The sequence below is a fragment of the Danaus plexippus genome, chromosome 7, assembly GCF_018135715.1.
Source record: "Danaus plexippus chromosome 7, MEX_DaPlex, whole genome shotgun sequence".
Taxonomy (NCBI): domain Eukaryota; kingdom Metazoa; phylum Arthropoda; class Insecta; order Lepidoptera; family Nymphalidae; genus Danaus; species Danaus plexippus.
The window spans coordinates 3467944-3495552 of NC_083541.1; the positions used below are offsets into that span (position 1 = coordinate 3467944).

Sequence of the window (27609 nt, forward strand, 5' to 3'; positions counted from 1 at the left end):
GCTCGCGGCAGCGTCGGCATTCGGGAACCGTTGGATAGCGAACGATTCAACTTGTGGAAATATTTTTCTTGTGCATTTACGTTATCACTAAAATAATTTGGTTCAGTTTTTTCAAGTTTTCCTACTTTAAAAATAGACAAGCTATTGAATAAAGTAATAACAATATTATTGTCACTTGTCGTGATTAAAACTGTATAATTAAAAAAAAATACATTTCTTTGAAAACTTTATGATGTGTACAACGTTATCGATATCTACGTTATGATAAAAGAACTTTGACGGAGCATTGCTTTTGCTGGACAAGGATTACCAAAGAAAATGTGTGCCAAAATGTTATTATATAATTTTTCCTTGTTATACGCGATTGTAACCTGGATTGGAGTGATTGCTGAAGAGGAAGTGTCATCACCTTTGAGAGTAGCCCAATGTAGAGCAACTTGCTTACGAAAGGTAAGTTTCAGTGACAACATAAATTTTAATTTTAATTTAATAATATAACAATTAACATCGCCTAGTTTATCCATGTTTAAATTATAATTGGTATCCACCTGCATGTATTACGATGAGCTGTTAATAGGAGAAAAACGGAAGTATATGTTCAATTGAAACGTAATTTTAAAAGCAGATGCAAATTTTGAGTCTCGTATAGATTGTTCATTTGTCCTCCAATCAATCACCGGCAACTTCAATCCGACGGCTCGCTGTATAATAAATTTCATCGGACACAAGCCTCGTAAGCCCAATAAATGTAAAGTTATTTTTATGCCACTCACTATTATCAGTTTTATGACCCTCGGGGTAAGTTCTATTTTGTATGTATGTTTTCGCAAAAACATCCTATCAAACAGAACATTTTTATGATTTCCCTTGTATCTCATTTATGACATATGGAAAAATATTTTAAATAAAACTTTTAGGTAATTATAAATAAACAAATATCGTAAGTCATATTAAATAAATTTACTAATTTATTTTAAATTAATTTTTTTTTCATTGTTATGATTTTCGATTAGAGATTAAGTCAACGAAAAAGAAATTTCATAAAATTTAAGTACTATAGAGTCACGATTTTTTATTGTTCCTACTGTATCCCACACTTGTTATTCAAATATGGGTTGTTAGGTGTTGACACATTATTTTTGCCGGATCACAAAACATATTTTTTGTACAATAATTGTCCTTAGACAACTGGAAGACCTGACTATTTAAAGAGAACATATTTGATTTAACATAAAATATGTGGATTAAGTAAATTACTGCTCCTCGTGAGATTTGCTGAAAAGATTTAGAATGAACGGTTAAAGGATAATGTCGTAACACCGCACGAAGTATAACTTCGTTCATCTAAAGCTAGTTGAGAAGTTTTACACCCTTATGTTCAACTGTTTTATCCATACTATATTGGAAGTCGTTTAAAAACTATGCGTTTCGTAATGTCGTTAAGTAACCCAGTGACTATACAATAAAGGCGAAGTTATCCTATGACGTAAGAATATCAAATAGGATTCGATATATATTGTTTTATAGATGTGTAAGTACATTGCAATTTATAGCATTTATCTAAACTGGTTGTTCTATTTATTTGAATCGTTTCAAACAGGTTGCCCAGCTATCTGTATTGGAACTGTGCCTCCATAAATGTAATTTGTATCGACTATTCCTTTTACACTAGCGGCGGCCTGGTACTTCGCCCACGTGGTCCTTTAATAGGACTTCTTTATAATCTCGTCTTCATACAGGGTGATAACATTAGTCATAAATGTATATGTAACCAAGTACAATATTTTATACAAATACAAATTAATTAGCTCGATAAGAAATCAGATATGAATGTCAATATACAAATAGATTACAAATTTAAGGCTTCAATTTATGATAATTAGCTGATGTTTTATGAATGTTTCTACTTCGCTTAATAAAATTCAAATTAACTGATAGATTATATAAAAAGCGACTTATCATCAATTTAAAAAAAAAAAGATTCTTATTTCACTTATATATAAAATATTGGTCTTTAACAAGCTACAATAATGTCGGCTCTTTTTGTTTTTTTTTTCAATTTGCAATTCTATCGATATAATAGATCTATTAAGCATCGTATTTGGAAAAACAGAATAATGATATTTGTATCACATACGTTTCACTTATAAACATCTGCCGGATAATTCTTGTATTCAAAATCACGCTTCGTATTTTTTTTTTGCATAACGCCTCCATTTTAGTGGACCCAAATTTTTTATACCTCTACCTGTCTAAGACACAATGACCTTCAAACGGATCCTTTTTTTTAATGTACGTGATAGTTTCAAGGGCGGAAGGATTCTTATTATTAGTACATATCTAGATATATAATTTTCAAAAAAAATACAAAAAAAAATAAGTTTTGTACATCCAATAAAAATATTCATATTTTCATCTTCTCAATTTAGTTTTTATTATGTATCCGATTAAAATCTAAATTGGATTTAGAAACAGCGATACATATTTATACAAAGCTTGGATTCAGTTTTATTAAGTTTCATTAATTTTTTACCATTTTATAAAAACTAAATTGATTATAGTTTATTTTTGTATAGAAACATTGCTTTAAAACCATAATAAACCCAAGGCAGAATACGTTAACATTTACTTTAAAAGCCTTAGAAGTACAACAGCTTAAAATATTCATTTAGCTCTGACAAAACAAAAATATGAAAAGTAAAAAATGTAGGCCCACATTGTGTTGCGTCGTACGCTGTCGCTAGAAACAATTTTTTTTTTCTATTCTCTCCATTGTACCAGTGTCCTTTTTAAATATAACTATCGATTTGTAGATCGTTATGCGTTTCTTTTTTCATTTTTAGGGTTCGTTTACAAGGTAGTAGATTTTATAAAACGGTCCCTATAAAATCCATTTAAATATTTTCGTGTACTTGAGTCAGCCCACATTATATTAAAACTATTATTAAATAAATAGGTTCCTTTCATATTTTTCTATAAAATCATTATTTCATCATAAAATCGATTCACACTTGACTGATTTTTCATAACTCTTTAATATTACCTGTGGAGGTTCGCCGCCTAAGTACAAGAGATGAATTTTAAAAAGCATCTCCTCAAACTCCCGTTATTGTTGTTTCTAAAGGCATTAGTGTATACTTTTATGATATATTTTAAGGCATCATTTTATTGAAAGACACTTTTTATAGATGTTGTTTTTTATATCCTTTATGAATCTTTAAAATATAAGTATATATAAATGTAAGTAAAATTAAAATGATATATGCAATAATCGTTTATACAAATCTCACAATGTATTAAGAAACATGTCTCTGGATGTCTTTTTAGGTCCCTGTCTAAAAGTATTTCAACGCAAGCATTATTGTTATTTTATCTCAAGTATTTAAAGGTTGCGTAAAAATTTTAAGCTCGGTCAAATAAAAAACAATCTCAAGGCATCGGATGCACGTCCTCGTTTAGAAAAAAATAAACGAAAAACCAAACCAAAATGACCTGAGTTTTTGTTACAATTTATTTTCTTTTTTGTTACGTTTGAGTTCACTTCGTAGTAGCCATGTCTGCTGCTTACTGAATTAACTTAAATTGCTTTCGTTTTGTGTTGGAGAATATTGCTTCGTATTGGATTCGGCCGTAACTCTGCCCTTACAGGTGAGAAAAAAATTCTTCTCTTTATAAAAGAAAACAAGATTTTAAGTATTAAAAATATATATATTGTTTAAATAAAAGTAGTTAATTTTGTGTAGTTCATACTCGTGGGTGTAGGCATTCATGAGAACGTGAGAGAGTAATTTATGAAAAAGGCAAGCGTAACCGGCGTATCTTCGCGACCTCACCTCGTGAAGGGTGGCTTATCCAACAAGGTAGTCGTAATAGAGCCGTAGACGAGAGAGAGTACGATTAATGATTCATGACCCTCGTAGCGCAGTGTCATCAATATTATTCTGTTTGTATCTCGCGCTTGGCCCACCCTTACCAACGCCCCGTTCATACATAAATAAGCACGACACGTCGTCTTCTCTGATTACATCGCACCGAAGTAGTGAGAAATAGTGTAGTCGGATGCTGAACCCGTCTTTTGTTCAATATATTCTCTGGAGACACTGAATGAATAGTTAACACTGTGTGCTCAGCGCGCATGTTTACGGTTTCGGATTTCTCCTAAAGATTTCTGATAACGGAGGTGATAGAATTTATTTGTCTCGTGGTAATAAGCTGATGTTACAATCGGCTTTGGTGTGAAGTTGTAACAAGTCGATGCATATCACTTGTCTCGGGATTGTTATTTAAGACCTTCTATATAAATGTTTTTTTTGTTTCTATATAAACATAAAAATTGTTTTGTTATTATTAAAATAAGTATATCTTGTTGCTTAGAATGTTTTAAAAACTAAATACGTATGTCAAAGACAATATCATTATTATGTTTGTATATGTAAATAACAAATCTGATATCCTGTGAGCAAAAAGAAAAATACTTAACAAAGGATAGAAAATGAACTTCATTCAGTTTTGTGAAACATACTCTTAGGATAACTATTATTTATACCATGGTAATTAATTAATGCCAATTCAAATTTCATAGATAGGGGTCGGTTGTAGTGTGTACGTAATGTACCTTTTACTGTATCCCTCTATTGCTAATTGATTTCAACGATTTTAAGCATCTACTCGATAAAAGTATCATGATATTCGTTGTTAATTAACAGTCTAATGAATAATATATTAAAGGAGCGTATAAAATAAATTCAACAATAATTGAACAGGCTATTGAAAATTTATTATATTTATACTTCTAAAACATTGATTTAAAAATGAGTTTATTTAAAATAACTCAGTCTCTCTGAAAACACGTTTGTCAATAAATAATAATTTTGACTTAAAGCCACATTCGTGCTCGGTTTGTCCTGATAAATGATGTGCCAAGCTACTGGTACATAGCTTCGCTTTTAATCCTCGGAACCATTGTGTATCCGTCCGTTTTTTGACATCAGCTTTCCTTCCTAACACCTACGAGTTGGTAAATAAATTAATGACCACTTCTTTATCTCAGACAACGATCGATCAAGCAGGCACGCTATCTAATAGCTCAGTTGACCTCATCAGATATGGGACAATTTTTAAATAAATTGAGATTATTCAACTTAACTTTCTAGACTATATATTAGGGTATGATAAATTTTTGACTATATATTAGGGTATGATAAAAAATCTGATAACAACTAATATACAGTTTGGAACCTTTACACAAACTTTATAAAATCGTTACTGTCATGAAGTTTTAGTAATCTATGATAAGAAGTGAACAGTTATTGGAAATAGTTGACCTGTCTTGTGGAAGCGGTAGTTTTGATTAAACGTTTTACACTTCAGAAAACTATTTAATATCATTTTAGAGTTGATTGGGATCCGATTAAAGGCAGCTGCCCTACACGGCCGTGGTCTAAGCCCTGTACGATAAAATGAAGATAGTTTTAATGCTCGTAAATTTTGTTCCGAGACTAAAGCCGATCGAGTTATCGCTCGTTGGCCTAACTCTCTGACCAAAATTCTCTATGCAATAATTGCTTTATAATGCTTATTTATACAAAACTCAAGATGGACTTTTTAAGCGCTTAATACTAGTGAAGCTTAAAGTGTAAAATGTTTATTTATTAATATTTGTAGTAATTTAAAGTCAAATGATATTACACGTATTAAATGGAGTTTTATGTAATGTTGTATATGGACTTCATGCATCAATGATTTAATAATTACATATATAATGCACAGTAGGATGTCTTTTTAAGGCGGGGCCGTAATGCGTATGCGCACTACGCATCATACTGGTAACGATAATAAGGGTGGGGAAGCAAGGATAGTGGGGATAAATTTATTTTCTAAATTAATGTTATAGATACAAACTTGCATAAAACAAACCATTATTCTTATGACTGGCTCTAACACACTATAAGGCGACAATTTAGAGCCTCACCAAAATAACTCTTAAGATCCTCAAATCTTTTTATCCAACATCAATCTCTTAAAACCCATAAAACAAATCTTTGCATCTTAACAAATATTTTTTACTGAATTGATGGAGGAGCCGTCACTTATCTAAACTTAAAATCTAATGTGATGATCAAAATTCCTAGAGGTGTCGATACAAGTAAGAAGTATGTCTGAGACATGAATGATCGTTATTTTTATTTAGCATAACTTATTTTTAAACATTTTACGAAGCGGGAATCAATTCGACCTCAAAATGAATTTAAATGTGATCTGTCCAAAAGGTGAAGTCTCGACCTTAAAATAATGAGATTTAAATTTTGAATGTAAACATTATTTGTTACATATGTGATAGAAACAGCTCTTTAAAACCGTCTAAGAATAAGAATAATATTATCTTGAGTAGGTATATATTACTACTGTACGCCACTTAAAGTGTGAACGATCATAGGGGATTGCGTGGGTCGCGACACACTTGGTATTCTTCTTACAAAAACATGAGGCACCCCGTTGTTTTAAAGGAAAAAAATAATGAAATGTGTCTTTTTATAACGTTTTTTATGTTAAACGCTGAGAGTTTTAAGTGTTGTGTTTAAAATGAAGGCGGCCATAAATAATAAATTTATATTCGTCGTTGTTTTAAATTGAATAGTGTGTTTTGTAAAATGTATTTAAGTTGTCGCATTACAAAATATATTTTTATAGGTTATATTGCTAGGTATCTTTAATGTCTAATTGCCGTGTTATAATAATTGTTTAAAGGAAAAAAATTAAAACAATTCCAAATATAACAGAAAATGTGTTTTAAGATCAAACTATGTATGATCGTACCAACAGAAATTCAAGAAAGCTGTTAAAATTAAAAAGTAAAGTAAAGCTATGAGTTCAAAATTAGAAATTTAGAATCATCTGAGTAAACACGATTGTTAGCCAACAGCTATGGTGTGACAAAAATACCAATAAGGGTGCCAAGCTACAACGTAGTCGCCTGTCATGGCCAATAACACATATCAATGTAGCGTACATTTGGCCGTGCCACTCCAACTAATTCGGGTAACAGTAACGACCAACAAAACTAATGCGACGATGATGTTTGAATTATAACAATAAGAAAACCCATAACGTAGATTTTTGTATAAATTTTAAAATAAGCTGCTTATATAAGAATAATAAATAGATGAAGTATGAAAGAATAGGTATGTATATTTAACTTAAAAGGATGTTCAACTTGTTCCACCAGCGGCATCTTGTAGCATTAATATTAATATAAAATTATTCAAATTGTTTTTTTAACATCTTTCAACTACTATAAAATTTACTGTATCTGTTAGCCATCAGTCCAGACGAGAAACGGATTTAATATGTATTTTTGAATAGAGTCAAATAAGTTCTCGCTTAGTACATCAATTATTCAGGCTTGTTATTGCAGTCTCATGGGATAGACAGTTTTACTATCTAAAAAGATATTTTAACGAAGCAAAGATACATCTAAAGTAAAGGAGGGATATGTTCGAGCATTTTTTGTTCATCGAACCACACCATTTAAGTCACAATCGTAAATTTTATTGAAATGTCGAAACAGCGATCGCCGCACGAGATGTCTTGTCTTCGGGGACGAATTTATGCGTAATTCGTAAACAAATTGACGTGTTCGTATACGTGCTTTCAAGGGGACTCCCGCTTCAAGATTTGACACGTCTTTTGAGTCTTTTTTAAATATTTACGAGACAACTTGCGCTCGAAATTGTTGTGAGATGAATTTGTCTGCTTTTATATTTTTATCTTGACTAAAATGTACTTGCTGTATAAAAGCGTATTTCTTTTCAGATAACTTTTTATTTAAATAAACTTTAGGACAAGTCGTTACTGTCAACCTGGTATGGCTTGCTAAAAGTCAGTCTTTATTTTTTTATTTTTATGCAGCAAATTAAAAAAAATCATCTTAATTTTAACAGCAAACGCATTCATTCGTGTAACTGAGTCACCACAGCAGATTTTACCTATTGTTAGATGTTTTAAAGACGACACCTCGATGTATTGTCGTTATTCATATGGCTTCTAAACTCGTAAAAATATCGAGTTACACAATAGCTGCTGACATTATTTTATTCGAAATTATTCTTTTGTTTCATTTACATAAAACATTTATGATACCACATCGGTACTATTAAATTAAATTAAGATCACGTTTTCAAAAACGGTTATAAATTTTTATTTTACTTTTATTAAAATGCTACAAAAAAATTCATTTACATATATGTTTCCAGACGCCAATCATTTTAAAATTTATAGCATAAAAATCAATACTATAATACGTACATAAATAATGTTATGTCTGTCTAATTTGATTATATAGTGTCGTTAAATACGGTCGAACCATAACGCCTGCGGCGCCAATACCGTGGACACTACACGGCTTCCTGCTGGTAAATACTACCATCTAGAGCCATTAACTTCGCATACACAAGTATATCTCCAACCTGTCTAACATGGATTATTCACACTTAAATAATTTGTTTTTTCGGCTGTTCATCTTGTTATTAAGACATGTTTATTAGAGAACAAATGAAAGTGATATAGATGTTTTAAATAAGGTCATTAAATTAATAATGTAAATTATTATTGAAGAAGTCATAAACAAATAATTTTCAATTATATATTTTTTTTCGTTTTTTGAAATTCAGAGCATAAACTTTGATATTTTAGCTTATGTGTATCGTTTTCAGATCATTTATTTATTAGGATCACGACTTTATTTATATACTGTTTCTTAGGTATCAAAGTCGTATTAATACTCCTACGTGGTAATTAATTCCCATACGAATTATCTTTCCCATCCGCAACTTCCATTTGTATTCAATCACGACCGCGTTCGTCAAAGGATAAGGCCGTATACATATCCGTTTGCTGTTAATTAAGGTCTCGTGACCAAAGTTTATGGTACGCAATAGTCACAACAATAATACATTTCCAACAGTGTGTTTCCTTTCGGATCTCAAGATGTTAATCGTATATTTGGGAGCAATCTGATTATTGTTCCAAAGAATGTATTTTGTCTCAAAAAATATCGTGCTCACTTACGCAACTCACTTTTATATCTATGACAGGCTTTATTTTAACAAAGATCAATATTTAACTAAACTTTTTAAGACGTCTCGATTATACTAAAGACATTATTGTTATAAATGAAAAAGTGTTTAATAAATTATTAAATCAATAAATAATATAAGTACACTAGGAGACTCGACAGACGTTGTCCTGTCATATCAAAGCTTTCTTTCAGCTGGGTAAGGGATATAGTGGGATAAAATCCTGATGTTTGACTCTTTGTATAACTACATATAAGTAAAGCAAAAAAGTTATACTATATTACTTTAGAATTATGATATCTTCGTAGACGATATTGTAGGTGTATGATCTATCCGTACAACTGACAGAGAACTGTCAAACCACTGACAGTTAATTAAAATATGTTTAGCAACAAGTAAATAAAAAAAAATGTATAATAAAGATACATAATAGTTAAATTTTCTTAAATTTTATATTCTCCTCGTATTATTATTATTATTAATTTTTTTTTCTTCATAAGAACCTTCTCTCGACAATAAAAAATACGCAATGACATGTCAAAGGGATATAAGGAATTATTTGTATATATCAAAATTTAGTTTACACATATGCAAAATTATTATTTAATGAAAGGTTACGATGCTTTTACTTACACGAGAATGTATCCGTTGCTAACTGAACCAGCTGTGTTGATTCATTGTCAGTTTAAGTAAAGAAGAGCAAGTTTCGCCAACGATTTCTGAAATACGTTACGAGCTATATGCACACTGAGTAATATAACTTTACATGTATAAATTAAGGTCTTAATTTGCTTTGTTTTATATGAGTTGCTTTGCTTTAGGTTTAATTTGACCGGCTTACAATGATTTACTTTATTAATCTTTCTGTTCTACGCCACGTCGGGCAAATAGCGGCTTTATTAAAAAGGCTGGAGCTTTATCCAAATTGATGGCATCCATTACGTTTTATGTCCACTGTCGGGTGATCAGAGTATTTAGTTGACCAGTTTAGAGCAAGCTGTGTAATTTGTCTCATAAGTTCTGATATTAAATGCGGTCAGCTCATCTTTATATCAAAGTATTTAACTTTTAATTTTTATTTGTAGAGGATGCTTTGATTACTTGAAATTTTATTTTATGAGTTCCCAAGAGCTACTTTTTAGATTATCTTTAGAAAACGTTGTTATCAGAAGCCTGTATGTTTGACATCTAATTTAAATCCGTAGTATAGATAAGTGTATAGATAATGCATTAGAAGGAAATCAGTTTATAGTAAAATAAATAATAATTACTGTTTCTACTTAACTCTGAGAAGTATAATCTTAGAGTGTTACGATTGTTAATATTAATAGATGTATGAACAGGCCGGTGTAAAGTTTATATTATTTATAATAAGCAAATAAAACATGAGATATTATTTGCTACTTTAACTGCTCCATATGCAATAAGATTTAACCTGATAACGGTACACTAAGTTCAATGACATACAATCGTTGCTGTAAATGAACCGTAACAATCATTACATATATTATAGATTGAATTTTATATATCGCGTTATGGAACGTAACGACTTCCTAAGTGCTAACAATACTTGCATACTAAATTACCATCGGCATATGTGAGAACAATGTGACAAATATCACTCATTCTAACCAGTTTACGTCACGGAATTTATTACATTTACAATATTTAATAAGTACCTAGGCCAAAATGTTTAGTAGACACGTTATTTCATTTTAACTGCTTATAAAACTTTTGTAAATTTCTTAAATGTGGATCCTTGCAATTACAACAGTGAATGAACGGACCAATAAATCTGGCCCATTATTTAGTAGACATACATTTGCTACGGCATAATCGATTGTAAACCATTGTTAGATCAGTTGACAAACACATCCTGATATCCGCAGTCTTTTGAGTAGACGGAAATCGTAGTAATTGAAAATGGGTACGCTGGAACCCACAAATAAAATGCCTATTGCCGTTCTAGGATCATTTCAATAAAAGTTATTGTATTGATACCTCACAATAGCGGTACAGGAAGTGACGCGAGCGTGTAGAAGCAAGTGGACTGTTTATAATTTGAACATTGTGTTCAATACTGTGAATGTGCGACAGTGAATACTATTGTATACACGGAGGGGTTTATTCTTATCTAATTGACTTTTTACACTAATGTTAGGGATAAATGATTCAAATGTCCAACCACGTGTTAATAATATATATATACATAGTTGAATTTGATAAATTTCCTTTTAATATATACAATACATATATTACACTGGAATATATATGGCTGACTTGCAAAGCTAACATTTTTGTACTAAAAAATATATAAATTGGTGCATTTAAATGTAGGGCTTGTTTGTTACAAATTAAATCGATGCGAATGCAACCGAAGTTAAATTTCTATTAAATTGAAGTAAAGAGGGGTCAAAAGGATTAAATTTACATATATAATGCTATGTTTTTGTTGCAATATTTATTATTATCTAACTTATCATTCATTATTTTTACAAATAGAATAGGCTTAATTCCTGGTGTAGCACAAATAAAATGATTCAAGGAACGAAACCTTTCATAAGCCTTGCTACATAAAAAATATGATAACATAGTTTTTATCTTAAAAATATAAAAATAAGAAGCGAACTCGGTTTTTATCTTTCTATTCAAATATGAATCCCAGCCATTGTAGCCGTGACCTCTAAGACGCGACCATTTGTCAGACTCAGCTGCATTGAGCTTATCTAAGAAAGCTGGATTTAGTCTGTATCGCATCAACTGAATATCCTGATTCGATATGGCTGGCGTACAAGATATTGGAAGCTATTTAAATAAATAACACTCCACATTACTCTTATTTATTTTGACTACTGGCATTTTTCCTCTACATGTTATATTAAAAACACATGTGATTGTGTACTTTGTTTACAAAAAGGTAACATTAAAATACAGATTTTTTTGTACGTTTAAACATAGAATAAAATTACGCTAAAAATTATTACGCTAATAGGGATGAGCAAAAAATATAAAGTAAGAAGCTAGCATCTTAGAATCTCAGAAAGCCATACAGATATGTAGTTACCCAAGTAGTAAAACGTTTACCGGCGCTATTGTTTTTGCTGCATTAAGTAGTGTTATTCTAAGTAGCTGCTTTAACTATGTTAATGTTGCTTTTTACCTTACACTCAAGCACATATTCAAAGCTCTTGATTGTTACTGATTACAAAAGTACTTCATACACTCTATGGCGGTTTCTTTTGAAACTAATTCGTATGCTTTATCTGTGAGAATATTATGTTCTATTAATTTATCTCTAGAACTACATGAAAAAATATATCTATTTTCATAACACGTTTGTTTAAAGCTACATGTATCTTTTTCAACAATCGGTTTAATACTTTATAAGAAACTTTTTTTTATTTATGGTTAAACTAATTAATATCGGCGTATCAGGTGTAGTGGCGTTAAGCCACATCCAGAATCTATTACATCAAATGAAGGTAAACCGTTATTGCTTCATCAGCATCTGACAACTTAAAGTGAGTCAGAGGTCCCTTGCTCGATTTAATTTATTTCCATCAAAGTCAGCTATTAGCGTTTTGATGTTATCTTGGATATTTTAATTAGAAATTTCACGAGTAAGAGTCTATTAAGTTTACAAATGTACACCGTAGCGAGCGTGACCATTGGACAGAGGAAAATATCAAGCTGCCTCTATCACGTAAATTGGATACCGATCGAAGCGTAACGATTTTATCTAACAAAAAATTGTAACCCTTCCTTTATGCCTTACGTAATTTTGTGTACACAAAGGAGTATCGCTCGTCTTATCATCGAATCGCTTTTAATGAAAAAAAATGTAAATAGATTGAAAAATTGTATTCCTAAATGATTTTTATCGTCATTTTAGATTAGAATGTTTTACTATAAAGTGATACAATATAAACATTAATTAAGATATGCATCTATACAGACGTATTGTTATACCTTGAACCTTTTTGGTCTCCTAAATCAGTCTCTGATCCTCTTCAGAGTGATTAGCACTGTCGTCAAATCCACAACAAAGGACTATCTGCGCAGATTTATCGCGAGACCGAAATGAACCATCACTGCGAATTTCCAAGTCCCCCTTTAAAGTCACTTATTGATTTATGGCAGTGTTTTAAAAGCTAACTTTTTATAAGCAACTCGGTACCAGTTGTTCTCAACTGTCTACAGCATCTGGCTTCTTTTTCAGTTTTCGGCCATTACAACTTAGTCATTTTAAAACACGTAGATGTTATAGCATGTCAAGATGTTGAATTTTAATAAACTTATGAGAATTAAATATGAAAGTTTTAAAAACGACTTACACAATACAAGATTTTCTTGAATTCAATATTTTCCCCCATATATATTATACTATATTATGATAAATATGTTATGTAAAATTTTATTTATAATTAATTATTACTATTTGAAAAATGTTTTATAGTGTTATTATTGACATTTCATTTTAATTCAACATACTAAAACATGTTAACGAGGGTACATTATTTTTTAAACCGCTAGCATCTCATCTCTTACATAGAGCTCTTGTATAGCGTGCACTCAAGACAAGTCTAGCTAAACAACAACGTAATTGGCTTTAAATTAAGTTCTTACAAGTTGCCTCCTCACTTTACAGCACTTCGGTAGAGATAAGGTTTGATAAGCGTGAGATTAACATCGGTGAAATATACACAACCTATCCCATAATAGAGTTTTATATTATACATTTTATGTTAAGCAAAATACATAATAACTTTACGTTTTTATTTAGTTATTTATCATCACAAAATTCTCATCAACGTTGTAAAAATTTATTAACTAACATAGAATATGAATTCTCCATATCTATAATAAATTTGTTTGGTAATTAACAGAACATGCGACACACGAGTAATAACAGCTCGTATGATGTATTACAGGAACACAATAGCAAAGCGGTGTCGCGACGTAATTGTTGCAATGACATAACATGACATACCTTTCTATAGTCGCAAAAGGAGGAGTCACTATTAGCTAAACAACACTAGTCTGTTACGTACGCCTTTTTTACATACTACGAGTACATCACCGCTGACAATTAAAAAGAGCTAATGCTGTTTTATGTTTCATAAAAATGGCCTGGTTACATATTTGTGTATATTTTTTTAATTATGTCGAAAAGAATTTGAATCTCTTTTACGTAACAATATCTTGTTCAATTTAAATCTGAAAGACAGCAATTATTTGAATAAAATGCAAATACATACAAAGTAAAATTGCTAGACGATAGCGTAAAAACATTTCGAATTACGTAACAGTTTATGATATCATACATATGCAGATTACATCTTAATTCAGTTGAGAGTTTCTAAGCAAGTCATTTACATTTTGAACCGAGGTTCCTCACCTTTAAATCTGTAGGATCTGTGCTAGCTAGATCACCCCACTCCGCTTGCGCCTGTTTACCCTCGAGAAAGGGGCCGTTACGATGTTTGTGTCTCTCTTGTGTAATTCTTTCAGTCTGTTTGTCTTGGATTAAACGCATGTCTTTGCTTTTAACGCTACTGTTTGCGTATCCACCTATATAAATATTGGTAATACATATCTTTCTTCCTTTAATTGGTGCTATTTCATATCTTAAGTTATTGTATCATAAATTAATTTATTTTTATCAATATTATGATTCCAAATATTATATAAGAAGAATTCTTTAGATACGATATGGGTCTCATGTATTTCGATTTTGATCAGGAGAATGTACTGATCAAAATAAGTGCTTCGTGCAACTGTACAATCGGTTAATAATATTATTGTTCACGTTTTACATTGATAGGCCAGTGAAGGTTGTAACGGAAATCACAAATAAAATACGTTGAATGAGCCTAAAGTATGGCAACATCGGTTTTCTGTATAGATAGAAGAATACCCTTTTGTATTTAATCCTATTATGAGGAATTTCATATCTTTAGATGAAAAGTAAATTTGAAATTTATTATAAATGTATGTTATAACTGTATACATTAAGGTTAAGTGTATAATTTGTGGATTTTCCGTAAACCGTGAACATAAAATACAAACAATGTACCTGCGTAATCAAAGATTTATCGGTAAACACTAAGCTTTCATGAAGTTAAGGAGAATAAACGACGTGTCATTGTTTAAATCAGATACATTGGCGAACATAACCATTTCGATAGAATTCCTTGTTTGGTTTCATTTGATCTACAAGAGCGAATATTGTACAATAGCAAGCCCTAACAAACTAATAATATAATATTATAACCTGTAATAAAGATTTATTGTCTGTTTTGTTTTAAAACAGTTTATGTATAACAAACTAGAAGTACTTCGGAGTGGCCGAAGATAATTTTCGCATTACGGCCATCGGATTCGGTGTCGATATCGGTTTGTAACGGTCTTTGTATCACATTCTACACGTTTCCTTTAAGCCTGCGTGATTGTGCTGCCGATATCTAACCTGAGATATTGTAATCAATGTATCAGACTGAATGAGGACATGCTTTCCAGTTGTAGTGCAGCTTCAAAATGTACAGCAAATAATAAAATGGAATTCATAGAAACTGTAATTAAAGTCATTTATAAGTCTAAAAAGAAATATTTACATATATAATACATTAATCTCACGTTCGACTCCACCAAGACGTAATCAGAGATTGATTTTCGAATTCAAAGATCTGTACACCGGTCAAACAATCAAGATTTGATTGATTATCCCAATTGAAACACGCTTCGTTAGGGGCCGCATCCATGCGCACATCTGTCACATGCTTCAAGTAACTTCTGAGACTTACAAAAAGCGACGAGGCCTGATAGAGAGAGACAGTGTGTTACATCTCGAAATGTGTTAAAGCGAGACCCAGAATAAATTAATCCCTAACAGGGGTACAAATGTCCTTCAACTTCGATGGATTTACAAGATTTATGTTGGGTTATAAAAACTTACATTAATAGGAATTTATAGATTATACTGTAATATGTATACTGTCATACCTTAAAAAATTATTATATTTAAGTTTTTGCTTAATAATATTTTAGAATGCAATAAGATTACAATTAAGTATTTATTTGATATTGTAACCTGTGCTTCACTTTCCTAAAACTAATACAATATCGTTACAAAATTTAATCGAAAAATAAAATATCTTATAAGAAATTATACATAAATAGGTAACTTTAAAGCTAACTTAAAAATGATTTAGTAGAATTTTACTATACCATTTTAGTATTGTCTTTTATATTCTTTATTGTAATGTGGTTTTAGTGCCTTATAAAATGTTATCTTAAAATAAATTTGAATAATTTAATTGTCACAACACAGTTTTTTTACTCTTGAAAAAATAGAAAAGAAAACTCTCATTTTATAAATATTTATAAAGGTATGTGTGAAGGTATTAACAATTTTCTTACATTATCTAATTGCCTCAAGTCTTAAAAGTTTCTTCGGATAATTTTCCCATGTAGATGAAGTTACAGAGTGAGTTTCATGTTGTAATATATATTCGTTCCAAAAAGTTTTTTAATAAACAGTATAACTCTCCAATACACGGAGCCTGTCGCAATTTTTACATTATAGAGTAGTATGCCAAAACTTTTTATGTCCCAAAGTTTGAAATAAATCATCCATGTAAATAAATGTATTCCGACTTCATTTATAACTAATTCACTTTTACTTTGACTTTGAAATGCGACTCCATAACCACTTAACGTACGGAGCCAGTTTTCTTATTGGAAATGTATGCTATTGTCTCCAGCGAGATATAAAATAGCGATATGACCTGCGACGTCTTCGTTGCAAGAAATATTCAGGGGATACAGCCCACACTTTTAATGGCGGTTACATCATTTCCACACAATGAGATACCCGTCCACACCCATTCTCTGTCCGTATGATTTGAAATTATAGCACCGTTTTATTTGCTCTCAGCACATTTATATGCGGCCGTCGGTCCACAATGTACCAGATGTATATAGAGGACTCGTCGGTCTGCGAAGAGCAAAGTGTCGCGTATGTCGACTAAAATCACGTGGGAGTCTGTGAATCAGTTATTTAAGTCTTGATTGTGTACCCATTTAATTTATGACCACATTATCAATTTTGGTTTAAATTAATTCATATCAAAAAGATTACACCATTAAATTCGAATTAAATAAACCGTATAATAATACAATGAAAATATATTGGTGCGCCACAATTTATTTTTATTATAATAACGCATTCGATAAACAATTTTTACATGCACATAATTTTATAAAGTTTATTAAAACGACTTCATAATCACTATTTATTTCCAACGTAAATACTTAATGAATAATTATTGTAAAAAGCTCGCTTTAAATTTATGGATTCGAAGGTGCCAATCAAGTCATTGGGGTCTAAGCGCACTGCAATTATCCTTTTATTACAAAATAGATTTTTAGAACGTTGTGGCTCAATTTAAAAATAGCTCAAGGATAATTTACTATCATCGTAATTATAGTCCCAACCATCGAATTCACTAAAGTAAATTAGTCCTAAATATAATAGTTCATAAAGTGAACTAGGCAAGGGACTTTTCTTACAAATTTATACTTATTTTTTAATAGGTTTAATTCTTTGGTCTCCAAAATATTGACTGGAGATGTTTGCAAATATAATAATGTTCTTACTATAATTTAAATTCTAATTTAATTATTATTATTTTGGAAGTTATGAACATCTTTGTGATATAATGTTCACCCACATCGGTTTTTAATTTATAACAAGTCTCCTTTTGCTTCCGAAGTTTAAGAGTTTTATTAAAATGTCTATGTTAATTTGGTGAATATTAAACTTCGTTAAACCGTATCTCATCTTTTATTAACACATCTAAATCTTGTTGCGAGTTCTATCTTTAAATAGCTCTTTAGTAGCAATTACAATGACTTCAATCTATGAAAGTTTTTATACTCACAGACAAATTCAAGATACGACAATATTTTTTTATCTCATTTTTGACGGATAAGCTTTTTAGTTTTTGATATCCTCACGTTAATCCACTAACTTACTCACTTAGTCAAGAGCTTTTGCAGACTAGACTTCTCTTTCAGAGACTCTTTCAGAAGATAGAGAGTATAAAAATCACGAATAGTGCTCAACCCAGTCTACAGTAATAAATTCTTAGTTTTACGCAGTACCTATTCTGGTGATAGAATTTGTACTTACTTTCATTTAAATTTCATTGCCAGAGAATTTCTTAACTGAAAACACAAAATATAAGGCAAACATATTACACAGAGAAATAACACGACTAATAAATTATAAAAGTACTCAAAGTATAAATAAAGCTTTAAAATAGTAAAAGTTCAGATAGTTATGTTTATATAATTAATTTTATATTAAGTCAAATCTAATAAAACTAATTTATGCTATTCACGTATGAAATATCAAATGCATGTTTCTTCACGTTCTTCATATACAATAAAGATCCATAGTTTTATAGTTTTATAGTCTAGTACGATGAACTCGATGAGGTTTGTAAGGGTCTGACAAACAACTGAAAAAACAGGATCAATATAATACCGCTTTGTGCACTTGTAATAAACCCGGGCCAATAATACTTGCTATTATATGAAAAATTCATATTGTGACGGCGCCCTAATGATGCCCACGCCATCTTTTATTGCCAACGGGGTTATATCTTTCATTAATCGTTGATTCCTAATGTGGACACGTATTTAATACGACTTGGGTACTATAAATATAATATGACTATTTGATTTTAGTGCTCACATTTATTTAAGAATCTTGGAAATATTTAGATGAGAAACGACATTCTGATTGCTGTAGTGTTGCAATAATAATTTTTCTATATTTTATCCCGTGAATCTTTAAAATACAAAAAGGGAGAGAAAATAAAAGGTGGTGAGCAAAACGGCCGGAAATACCAATATAGTAAAAATTTGTAGGACAGATAATTTCCATAGTAGAGATATAACAGATTAAAGTAACACATTTTTCATATTTATTTTTCATAATAAAAGAACATCTCTTGTGAAATGTCAATTATCTTGTCTCGTTCTCAGTTTATTTTTTTGTTCCATATCCAATAACCTAGTTTCCACTAAGAACACGGTGGAAGTGAAATTGAATTTCTACTTGTAAAAACGGTCTGGTAATAGAGTTTACCTTCAGATCAAATAAAATAAGTAACGTACGGGAATCATTGTACACATTCTAGCAACACTGCTTGGCTCAAGGATTTATATTGTTGTTTTAAAAGCGTAGTATTTCTATTAATGATATGTTTATATACTTTTTAAATAAAAAATACTATATGCAGAGCGGAACGCAAATAAACGTAAATATATCATTATTTGAAATAGTGAAGTGTTACTTCATTATGAGCTATTGTGAGAAATACAAACGTAAAATTTAGTAAAATACTATATAATTTTGATGTGTCTCATATATTTAATGTGAAATATAGTGTTTACTTACTATGTGAGGATTGCATTATTCTCTGGATAACGTTTAAAGAACTAAATAATCCCAATTTTTTGTGACAATTTGAAACATAATTAAAATAGGTAATCATGTGAGTGACGGGTGAAGAGTGAAACATTTGCATTGAAAAATATTTCCATTTTAGATATTTGAAACACCGAAAAACTTAAAAAAAATATATTGAATTTTATAAAAATTATACTAACATGAGAGAGGGAGCGACAGGATATATATATATCGGATTTTATTATAAATTCATTATTTTAAAGAGAGGACGCCAGCCTCGCTGACGTCTCTAATGTCACTTGTTTCAGTAAGTTCCAGATATTTTAAAATGAAACTTCAATTCTTCTAAATGTTCTTGTATTTCTCGAAGGTTCTTTATGCTACGCACTCGCTGAACTCCGCAGTCCCCCGTCGTGCGTCCAGACGTCATTTTTAAACCAGAATTCAAACATAGTTCTATTCTCTTTGATTTCGTTTTACTTTTAACAATAGTAACGACGACCAATAAGGTGTTATAATAATTGGTGCCAGTTATTTTCATGTTGCATCCGTCGTTGAAGCTGCTTGCGCCGATACGGCCATTCTGGCAGGCGGTGCGTGCTCTGCACCTGCCTGGTGATGTGTTCTCTCTTGCTTAGCTTTCGTTATGTTCTCGTACCCGTTGCAGGTCTCGTAGAGTAGATGGGCCAGGTTCAAGAATTGATGCTTCATCGTCCGAAGTCATGCCGATATATATATATATATATATATATATATATATATATATATATATATATATATATATATGTATGTGAGATATCTGCTAACTTTGGAGAATAGATCAGCATGTCCTCAACTGAGTTTAAAGAAAAATAACTTCACTTTTACATGAAGATTTCTTATATATCATTGAAAACAAGTTAGGCGTCATAATAGGTACAAGGAATTTTCAAACATGGTTTGAACAAAAACAAAGAGCATTCAGATTACTATTTTATTAATGAATATTACTTTAATTTTATGTCCATTAACTTGTAATTACAAAATGTACACTAAAACTTGAAAAACTGCAACTAATGCATGGATATATGGATGTAAAATATATGAGTAACAATATGAAATAGAACTACATAATTTATACCTTAGCGAATAAAACTGTCGCCTGTTTTTCTACTCTTAGACAATCTCGATATTGGACGGCTGCCATAATATTTTTAAAATAAAAGTACTTCATCCACTCCCATACATTATCATGAAGTCTTTTAAAATGTTATTTACTTATTTCGTAACACCGGCGTTTATTTGGTTGACCTTTAAAACCCTCAAGCGTGCGTTCGCTACTCACAAACAAAATGATAAATGAGGATCATCAGTAGTTACGGTTACATAAATGCTGATGGATTGATTATAAACCAATGTGTGTGTGCCCATCTATCGAATAGTCGCTGCCCATACGTAACCCTTGGCCATGTTTGTCGGATATTATCTTTAATGGACTCCAAAAATTTTAAGTATTAACTTATGATAACTTTTAAATGCTGTCCTGATTCCTTAAAGTATAACAGCCGACTCGTTTTTTAACTTCCACTATCCATTTAAAGTCCCGTTGTAAGGGTCAAACGAGAAAACCTTTTGTAGATTGTGTACAATACAATTCTAACATAGATTTCGCTTTCAAACCATTTTTCTTCATAGTTCAATGGCTTTTAAGTCAAATACCGAAGATTAATTAAATAATATTCAATAAAATTTGTTTGATTAACAATGGAGTGCCTAATCTGTGGCGGCATCTAACACAAATACGAATAACTCGTCGACTGATTTCAATCATCGTCATTCATTTATTCACTAACTTCCTTTGCATTTTGCCGAAGTGTATTCGCCCGCTTTGTTTTGTTTAACTTTCATATTTCAAACTCTTTGGAACGAAGTCGTGCGATACAAGACTTGTAATAATTGAATCGACTAAGTTTTCTCTTCAAGAATTTATAAAATCGTTCAATTATTTTGCATTTTGATGAGTTTGGATGACTTTTTAAAAAATAAATTTGAAAATTCAAGGACAAAATGATAAAAAATATATATTAATATAAGAACCCCGTGATAATTTTTGTAAATTATAACAAATTTATCCATAACGTGATTTATATTCGGTAAGAAAATTGAGCTTCCTAATGATAATGCATTAACGTTTTTTGTTATCATTAGCTGACGTCACGAAACGCTTCTGTTGTATCGTGATCAAAAAAATAAATTGTGTGAAAAAATGTAATGATTACATCAAATAATATAGTGCGCGGACTTGTTTGATGACTCGAATGAGATTGGCGTCATTAACCGCAAAGATACATATAGTTTTACTACATTTCCTACTTGTTTATAGTAACACACTAGAGGTAAAAAGAATATTTTAAATTCAATACGTGTAATTGGAGTGATTCTTATTTTTGCTATTTTTATATGAAGTGATACCCGCTGTATTAAAGTTATTGCTTTAAGTATGATAACATTTAAATAACCCTTTTTATGGCTTTTTCTATCCGATAACACTAAAAGTAATGGGACATTCAACTATCAGAACAGATACAAGGTCCATTAAAAGTTATTTCTTGCTAAAATGTAACCATAAATGCTGCACTTATCTTTCAATTTTAATGCGGCTAAAGCTACATGTCCACAGGAGCTTTCAATGTTACGTTTAGCTAATCCTAAATTATTATTGAAGTAAAAATTATAAATTTTATTTAATTAAAATATTATAAATATTTCTCAGCAAGGTTAATGACTTTCTATATTAAAAATGTATTTAAAATTAAAATGTTTTTTTTTTAATTCATTACAAATTACTCGTACTGTAATTATGCCTTCGCAAACTCTGAAAAACAGGCAAAAAGTTTAAAAACTTGTCAATCATCGTGACCTTTTTAAAAGAGCCCTTCGTCAAGTCACGAAAGATTTGACATGTTCGTGCCACTGTATGCTTACAAAGATTATCTCTTTTGCCATATCATGCAATTAAAACGGTCCTTCGACGGACAGAAAGCAGAAGCCCGTCACTTTTATCAAATACATTAAACTGGGCCCGCCGACGTTTCGTTTCTCTGTTTTTAATTCATATAATCTCATCTTCGACTTAGATAACGTGTAATGCATTGGCTTCTGAGGAATCATTAAAAGGCCATTTTTATATTTACTCCAATTATTACAGCCCGATGGAACGCTAATTAAGAATTCGAATGTTCATTACAAGTCAGAAAAAGGTTTCGGTACCGGGTATATATCATTACAAAAAACCGGTCGATTGCATGTCGAATTACAGGCAAAAAAGTTTTGTATCCTTTGTGTTGGAGATTTAATTTATTTTTGGCCTTTCTGACAAAAGCGCCATTAGTTTTATTGACTTTAAAAATTTAAATAAATTTCATGATAAAGTTTTTAATAATATATATAAACAACTGCAAATATTTGTTATAACTAAAAAATTTTTATACTGAAACAATACAATCCTAAAAAATCATTACACCTTACTGCGTATTTAAGGATCTGGTTTCCTCGTGAAGAGGGCCGAAGACCTTAAGAGTAGGTAGTTTTATGATGGAATGAATCTTCATCGTTCTGAGCTGGATAAAACCGCAAAATGGAGCTAAAGGCTAAGTTTAGTAGCATTTTGCGGTCGGGACCGCTTCTAGCTGCGAAAATTATATCTCAGACGAGACTGTTACTCAAGTTTATTGCCTTCTGGGTGTAGTTACTCTTCACAATAATATATCAATTCTGCATACAATGCAATAATTAGATTAATCAAATTAGTTCCTATAAATTGTATATGTAGAATTAGTTATATAATTACAGCTATTGTTATTGTTAATTCCTGCTTAATAATTTCATAGAAACATAAAATTTGATTTATTATTGATGTACCTACTTTTTGCTTTATAATTGTCACAGAGTACACTTGAAAGTATTTTTTTTTTGAATGAACATTATTTACATTCTTCAGATAATGGTTTGGAATATAGTACGAAATATTTTTTACTTTCGTGTCTTCCCAAATTCATATTAATTGTTTTTCTTTTATTCACAGTTTGCAACACCTCGACCTAGTGGGGAGTCATCGTGTTTGCAAGGCCCTGACTGTTTTATGGTAAGTTTTTTTTTACATTTAATTTGTTTGAAATTAATGATCATAAAACGTTATTATATACTGGTGATTGGATTTCTTTGATTATTTTTTAAAATTGTATAATATAAATATTTATTGTATCAAAAACCAGTACTTTTCCTTTCAAAAAATAAGGAAGAAGATACTAGGTGACAGGACATTTTGTCAATACCAGTAATTAATTAATAAGCGGTTCACGCCTTTCTCATAATTATGAGAGCTTAGTCAGTGGAGAGTGGGCGTCAAGTTAACGTCAACTCCAACTAATGAGTGTTCCAAATGACAAATGCTGGATTTTAGTTGGCTATCCGAAAGTATTTGTTTCGATGAGTCAGGGACAGATTCCTTTGATTATTCTTGTTATTCACGTAACTTTAATGGATGTTATTATTTAGAACCTGTGTACAAGTAATTTAATAGAAAATACGATTTTGACTTACTAAATACTAGTTGCCTTAAAATAATATTATTTAAAAAAATTGTTACTTACAAGAATGCAATACTAAGCATGATAGACATGCTTTATTGCTTGTTATTCTTTATAATCAAAAAATAATTCTAATTATATTGTTGCAGTGTTGGGAAAACTGCGAGCTTCTACAATCTAACTATCAAGTCTGGGGCGCTGTTTGTGATGAGAAAGATATTTGTGTAAGTTTTATTCCTTAAGACGTAATGTTTTATTTAATGAAACTCAAATTAATCAGTTTTTTCTTACAGTTTCCGGGATGCAAAGTTGCTTGTGAATTCCACACGGAAGCTGCCAGATCTTCCCAAACCCAACCTGTGATTCATACAAAAGGCGAAGGCGTCATGAGACTCAGCGGGGGCTTGGCCCGATGGCCACCACCGGCACCGCGCGCTGTCTCTCAGCCGACTCCTTTAGTTTATGTAGTAATGCGACGAGCAGCAGAAGGGCCTTGGCGTCAAATTATACAAACCCAAGCTTTAGCTACAAGGGTACCATCAAACAATGAAGGTGCTCTTCTGCGCGTACTCGTTGTTGATCCTCAAGGTCTTGTCACAATATACAGCCCGGATGAAACATGGCTAGCTCATGATACCAACACATCAAATCACGATGAACATAAATGGACGCTGAAAGAAATATCTCTTATACATCAAAAGGTACTTGTAATTGGAGAAATTGCGTGGGAACCTAGAATCGCACGTGGAGTATACCTTGTAACTTGGGAGGTTGATGGTGGAGGTTTGAAAGGAAATCTATTTACTGATTCCACACGCGTTACTTTATCCTTATGGCCAGATACAATTTACCATATTCAAGTTGAACTTGTGTCTAGAACACTGGGAGTAGATAATGAGAAGTCCGAAACTATGACAATTGATACAAGTCGTGCACAGCGTGTTTCTACGGAAAGCGTTCAGGATGTTGAAGTAAGTGAAGGCGATCGTCTTATGTCAGTACTAGTTAGTTCAATGAGAGGCGAACGCGTGCCGGAACGTGCCCCCGATTCTGAATTAGTATTAGGATGTTTGTCAGCTATGATAGCTTTTGGATTAGCGGTGCTTGTTGCGATCGTTTGGAGGCGAAGACGACGGGGTACTTTTCCTGGAACTAATGTTTATGTTGGTTCTTCTTCTGTTCTTAAACGAAAGTTAGTTGAAGATTTTGTTCCAGCGCAACATTGCTTTCAGCCTGTCCTTGCTCCTACAACTCCATGCAATGGGACAGCACCAAGGGATGTAGTTGTGTGACGTCATAGCTTTGACATGCTGTCATTTGAAGACCGCGTTTTCAGTTCCTAAAGTTGTTGGACGACATTTTCTCGAATACTGATGAATGTTTCATACGCAGAAAGTGTAGTTGAAACGGGATTTTAGAATGTGATAAAATTAAATAAGACGAGCCAGTGATTAAAGTTTATCGAAGAACAAATTTATTTATAATTTTTCTTCTGTGTAATCGGGTGACAAACTTTTAAAATCTTTGTATATGCTATAATGAAATACCTAAAATATGATTTTGATTTGTAGTTTTAGGGGAATTGTAAATTAAACTGATGTACTTATAAGAGTATTTATGAATCACGGTAAGATTAACACCAGAAAACTTAGCATTGTAAATATTACGAAAACAAGGTAACCATAACTTCTTAAAAATTAATCAATTCATATATTTTGTAAATATGAAATGTTTTAAGTAATAAAAATAAAAGCTTATGATAAGGTCTTTTAAACAATTACATGATGTATCTTCCAATAAAATATACGTATGCAGTTGATTTAAATTCAAGTGAAAAATATTGAAGAAAATGTTGCAGATGGTCTTTGACAATTTAGTTTTGAAGGAAACATCATAATCACCTTATTAAATAATAAAATATGTTTACAGCTAGTCCTTATCATTTAGTATATATAGTCCTTAGCCATTATATTTTAATGTTATTGAGAATCTTACTTATTCTAGGAACTTCGACTTCTTCAGCAATAAAATTACGTGTATGTATTTGTAAATATATGAAGCATTTATTGTAAAAACTGACAGAGAAATTATATTTTTCTTGAACTTAAACAGATATTTCTAAATGTTACGGTGTTAATAAATTATTATCGGCATTTTTATTCAAATTATACGTGGACTTGGTTTAAAATTAGATATTAGTCATTCATTCATAATGTTATCTCGTATTGTTAAAACATGTTGTAGTCAAGTTTGTTTGAAGTTGATGTTAGCTTTAAACATTGTACTTAAAACTTTAGTTTGTTGTAGACAAAACGTAAAAACGCCAAAATTATTTTGTGCTCTTAACAAATGTATTTTGGTTTTTGATGACCAAATTTAATTAGAATAAATTAGGTGCTTAGTTAAATTTATTTATTTTTGTGATTAATTTCCATACCTTCCCTTGAATATGTACATATATTACTTGCTATATTGATGCAGCTAAACTTTAACGAGTATTGAATAAATATGTCTGCCAAATGATACTTTGTTTTATTTAATATGAAACAATTATTCTACTGCCGGCAGTAAGAACACCTTTAGCATTTATGTCTAATGTTAAAAACACGCTAAGTTTATTTAGGGATTAAACAGCTTTACCGTAAACAAAAAATCAAGAAAGTTTTTATTAAATAAATATAAAACTTTGAGCTTCAATGTCATACAAAAGAACCATTGATGCATTTGGGTTCGGTTCCAAATAAAACGGAACTATTGTCTAGGGATTAACGTCAACGAAATTTTTGTCAATGATTAAATAAAAAAACTGCCACGTCACGTACCCCTTAAAATGTCATTTTAAATATTGTGATCGAGTCTCTAATTGCTTTTTAGTCCTTTCTTAAAGTCGATGTCTAAAACTCGTTAAATGGAGAATTTCATTAGGCTAATCTGGTTGGAAGCAACTAACTACGTGACAATTATAAAAGGGATATTCCGACATTGAAATTTAAAGGAGATTCAATGTAAATTACACTTAAAATGGAACACAGTGATAGAATTTGATCAATAATAGTCTATTTATTCTGTTCGTCGTAAATCAGACCATTAAGATAAGATATAGACTCTTTATTTTTTGGTCATTAAAACCAAATTCAAATTTTTAAATGTATATTTGTCTTAGATATTAACATCGCAGATAATGCTCATTAGCATGAGTTTCTATCACAAGATGTATTTAGTAAACACTGATATTTGTCGAGTTTTGGGCCGAGCGTCTTTTTATTATACGCGCTTATAAATAACAGGAAAAATAGAAGTCGAAAGCTTCAACGGGAATCCTTTTGGGCACAGGAAGAGCATTCTTTCGAGATTTATTACTGAACTTGGGCACATTACTTATTCCGTATGTGCGTCATGGTCGATAGTCTTAAATTTGATCATTTTATTCCGTGTGCTTCTTAACTTTTATTATTAGGAAAGTTCCGTATTGAGGATTTTGATTTGT

General features: G+C 31.1%; 1 protein-coding gene across 1 annotated transcript; it reads left to right on the forward strand.

The window, feature by feature from the left end:
* LOC116770673 (uncharacterized) lies at positions 1 to 26645 on the forward strand. The gene is made up of 4 exons (XM_032662246.2): positions 1 to 450; positions 23618 to 23677; positions 24272 to 24346; positions 24416 to 26645. The coding sequence occupies exons 1-4, from the start codon at positions 319 to 321 to the stop codon at positions 25412 to 25414; spliced, it is 1266 nt and encodes a 421-aa protein (XP_032518137.1). The 5' UTR covers positions 1 to 318; the 3' UTR covers positions 25415 to 26645.
* The last annotated feature ends 964 nt before the right edge of the window (positions 26646 to 27609 follow it).

Excerpts from the sequence above, each read along its gene's own strand:
- LOC116770673 (XM_032662246.2), top strand. The coding sequence starts at position 319 with ATGTGTGCCAAAATGTTATTATATAATTTTTCCTTGTTATACGCGATT. Across the intron at positions 451-23,617 it reads GAGCAACTTGCTTACGAAAG|TTTGCAACACCTCGACCTAG; the intron begins GTAAGTTTCAGT and ends TTTTATTCACAG. Across the intron at positions 24,347-24,415 it reads GTGATGAGAAAGATATTTGT|TTTCCGGGATGCAAAGTTGC; the intron begins GTAAGTTTTATT and ends TTTTTCTTACAG.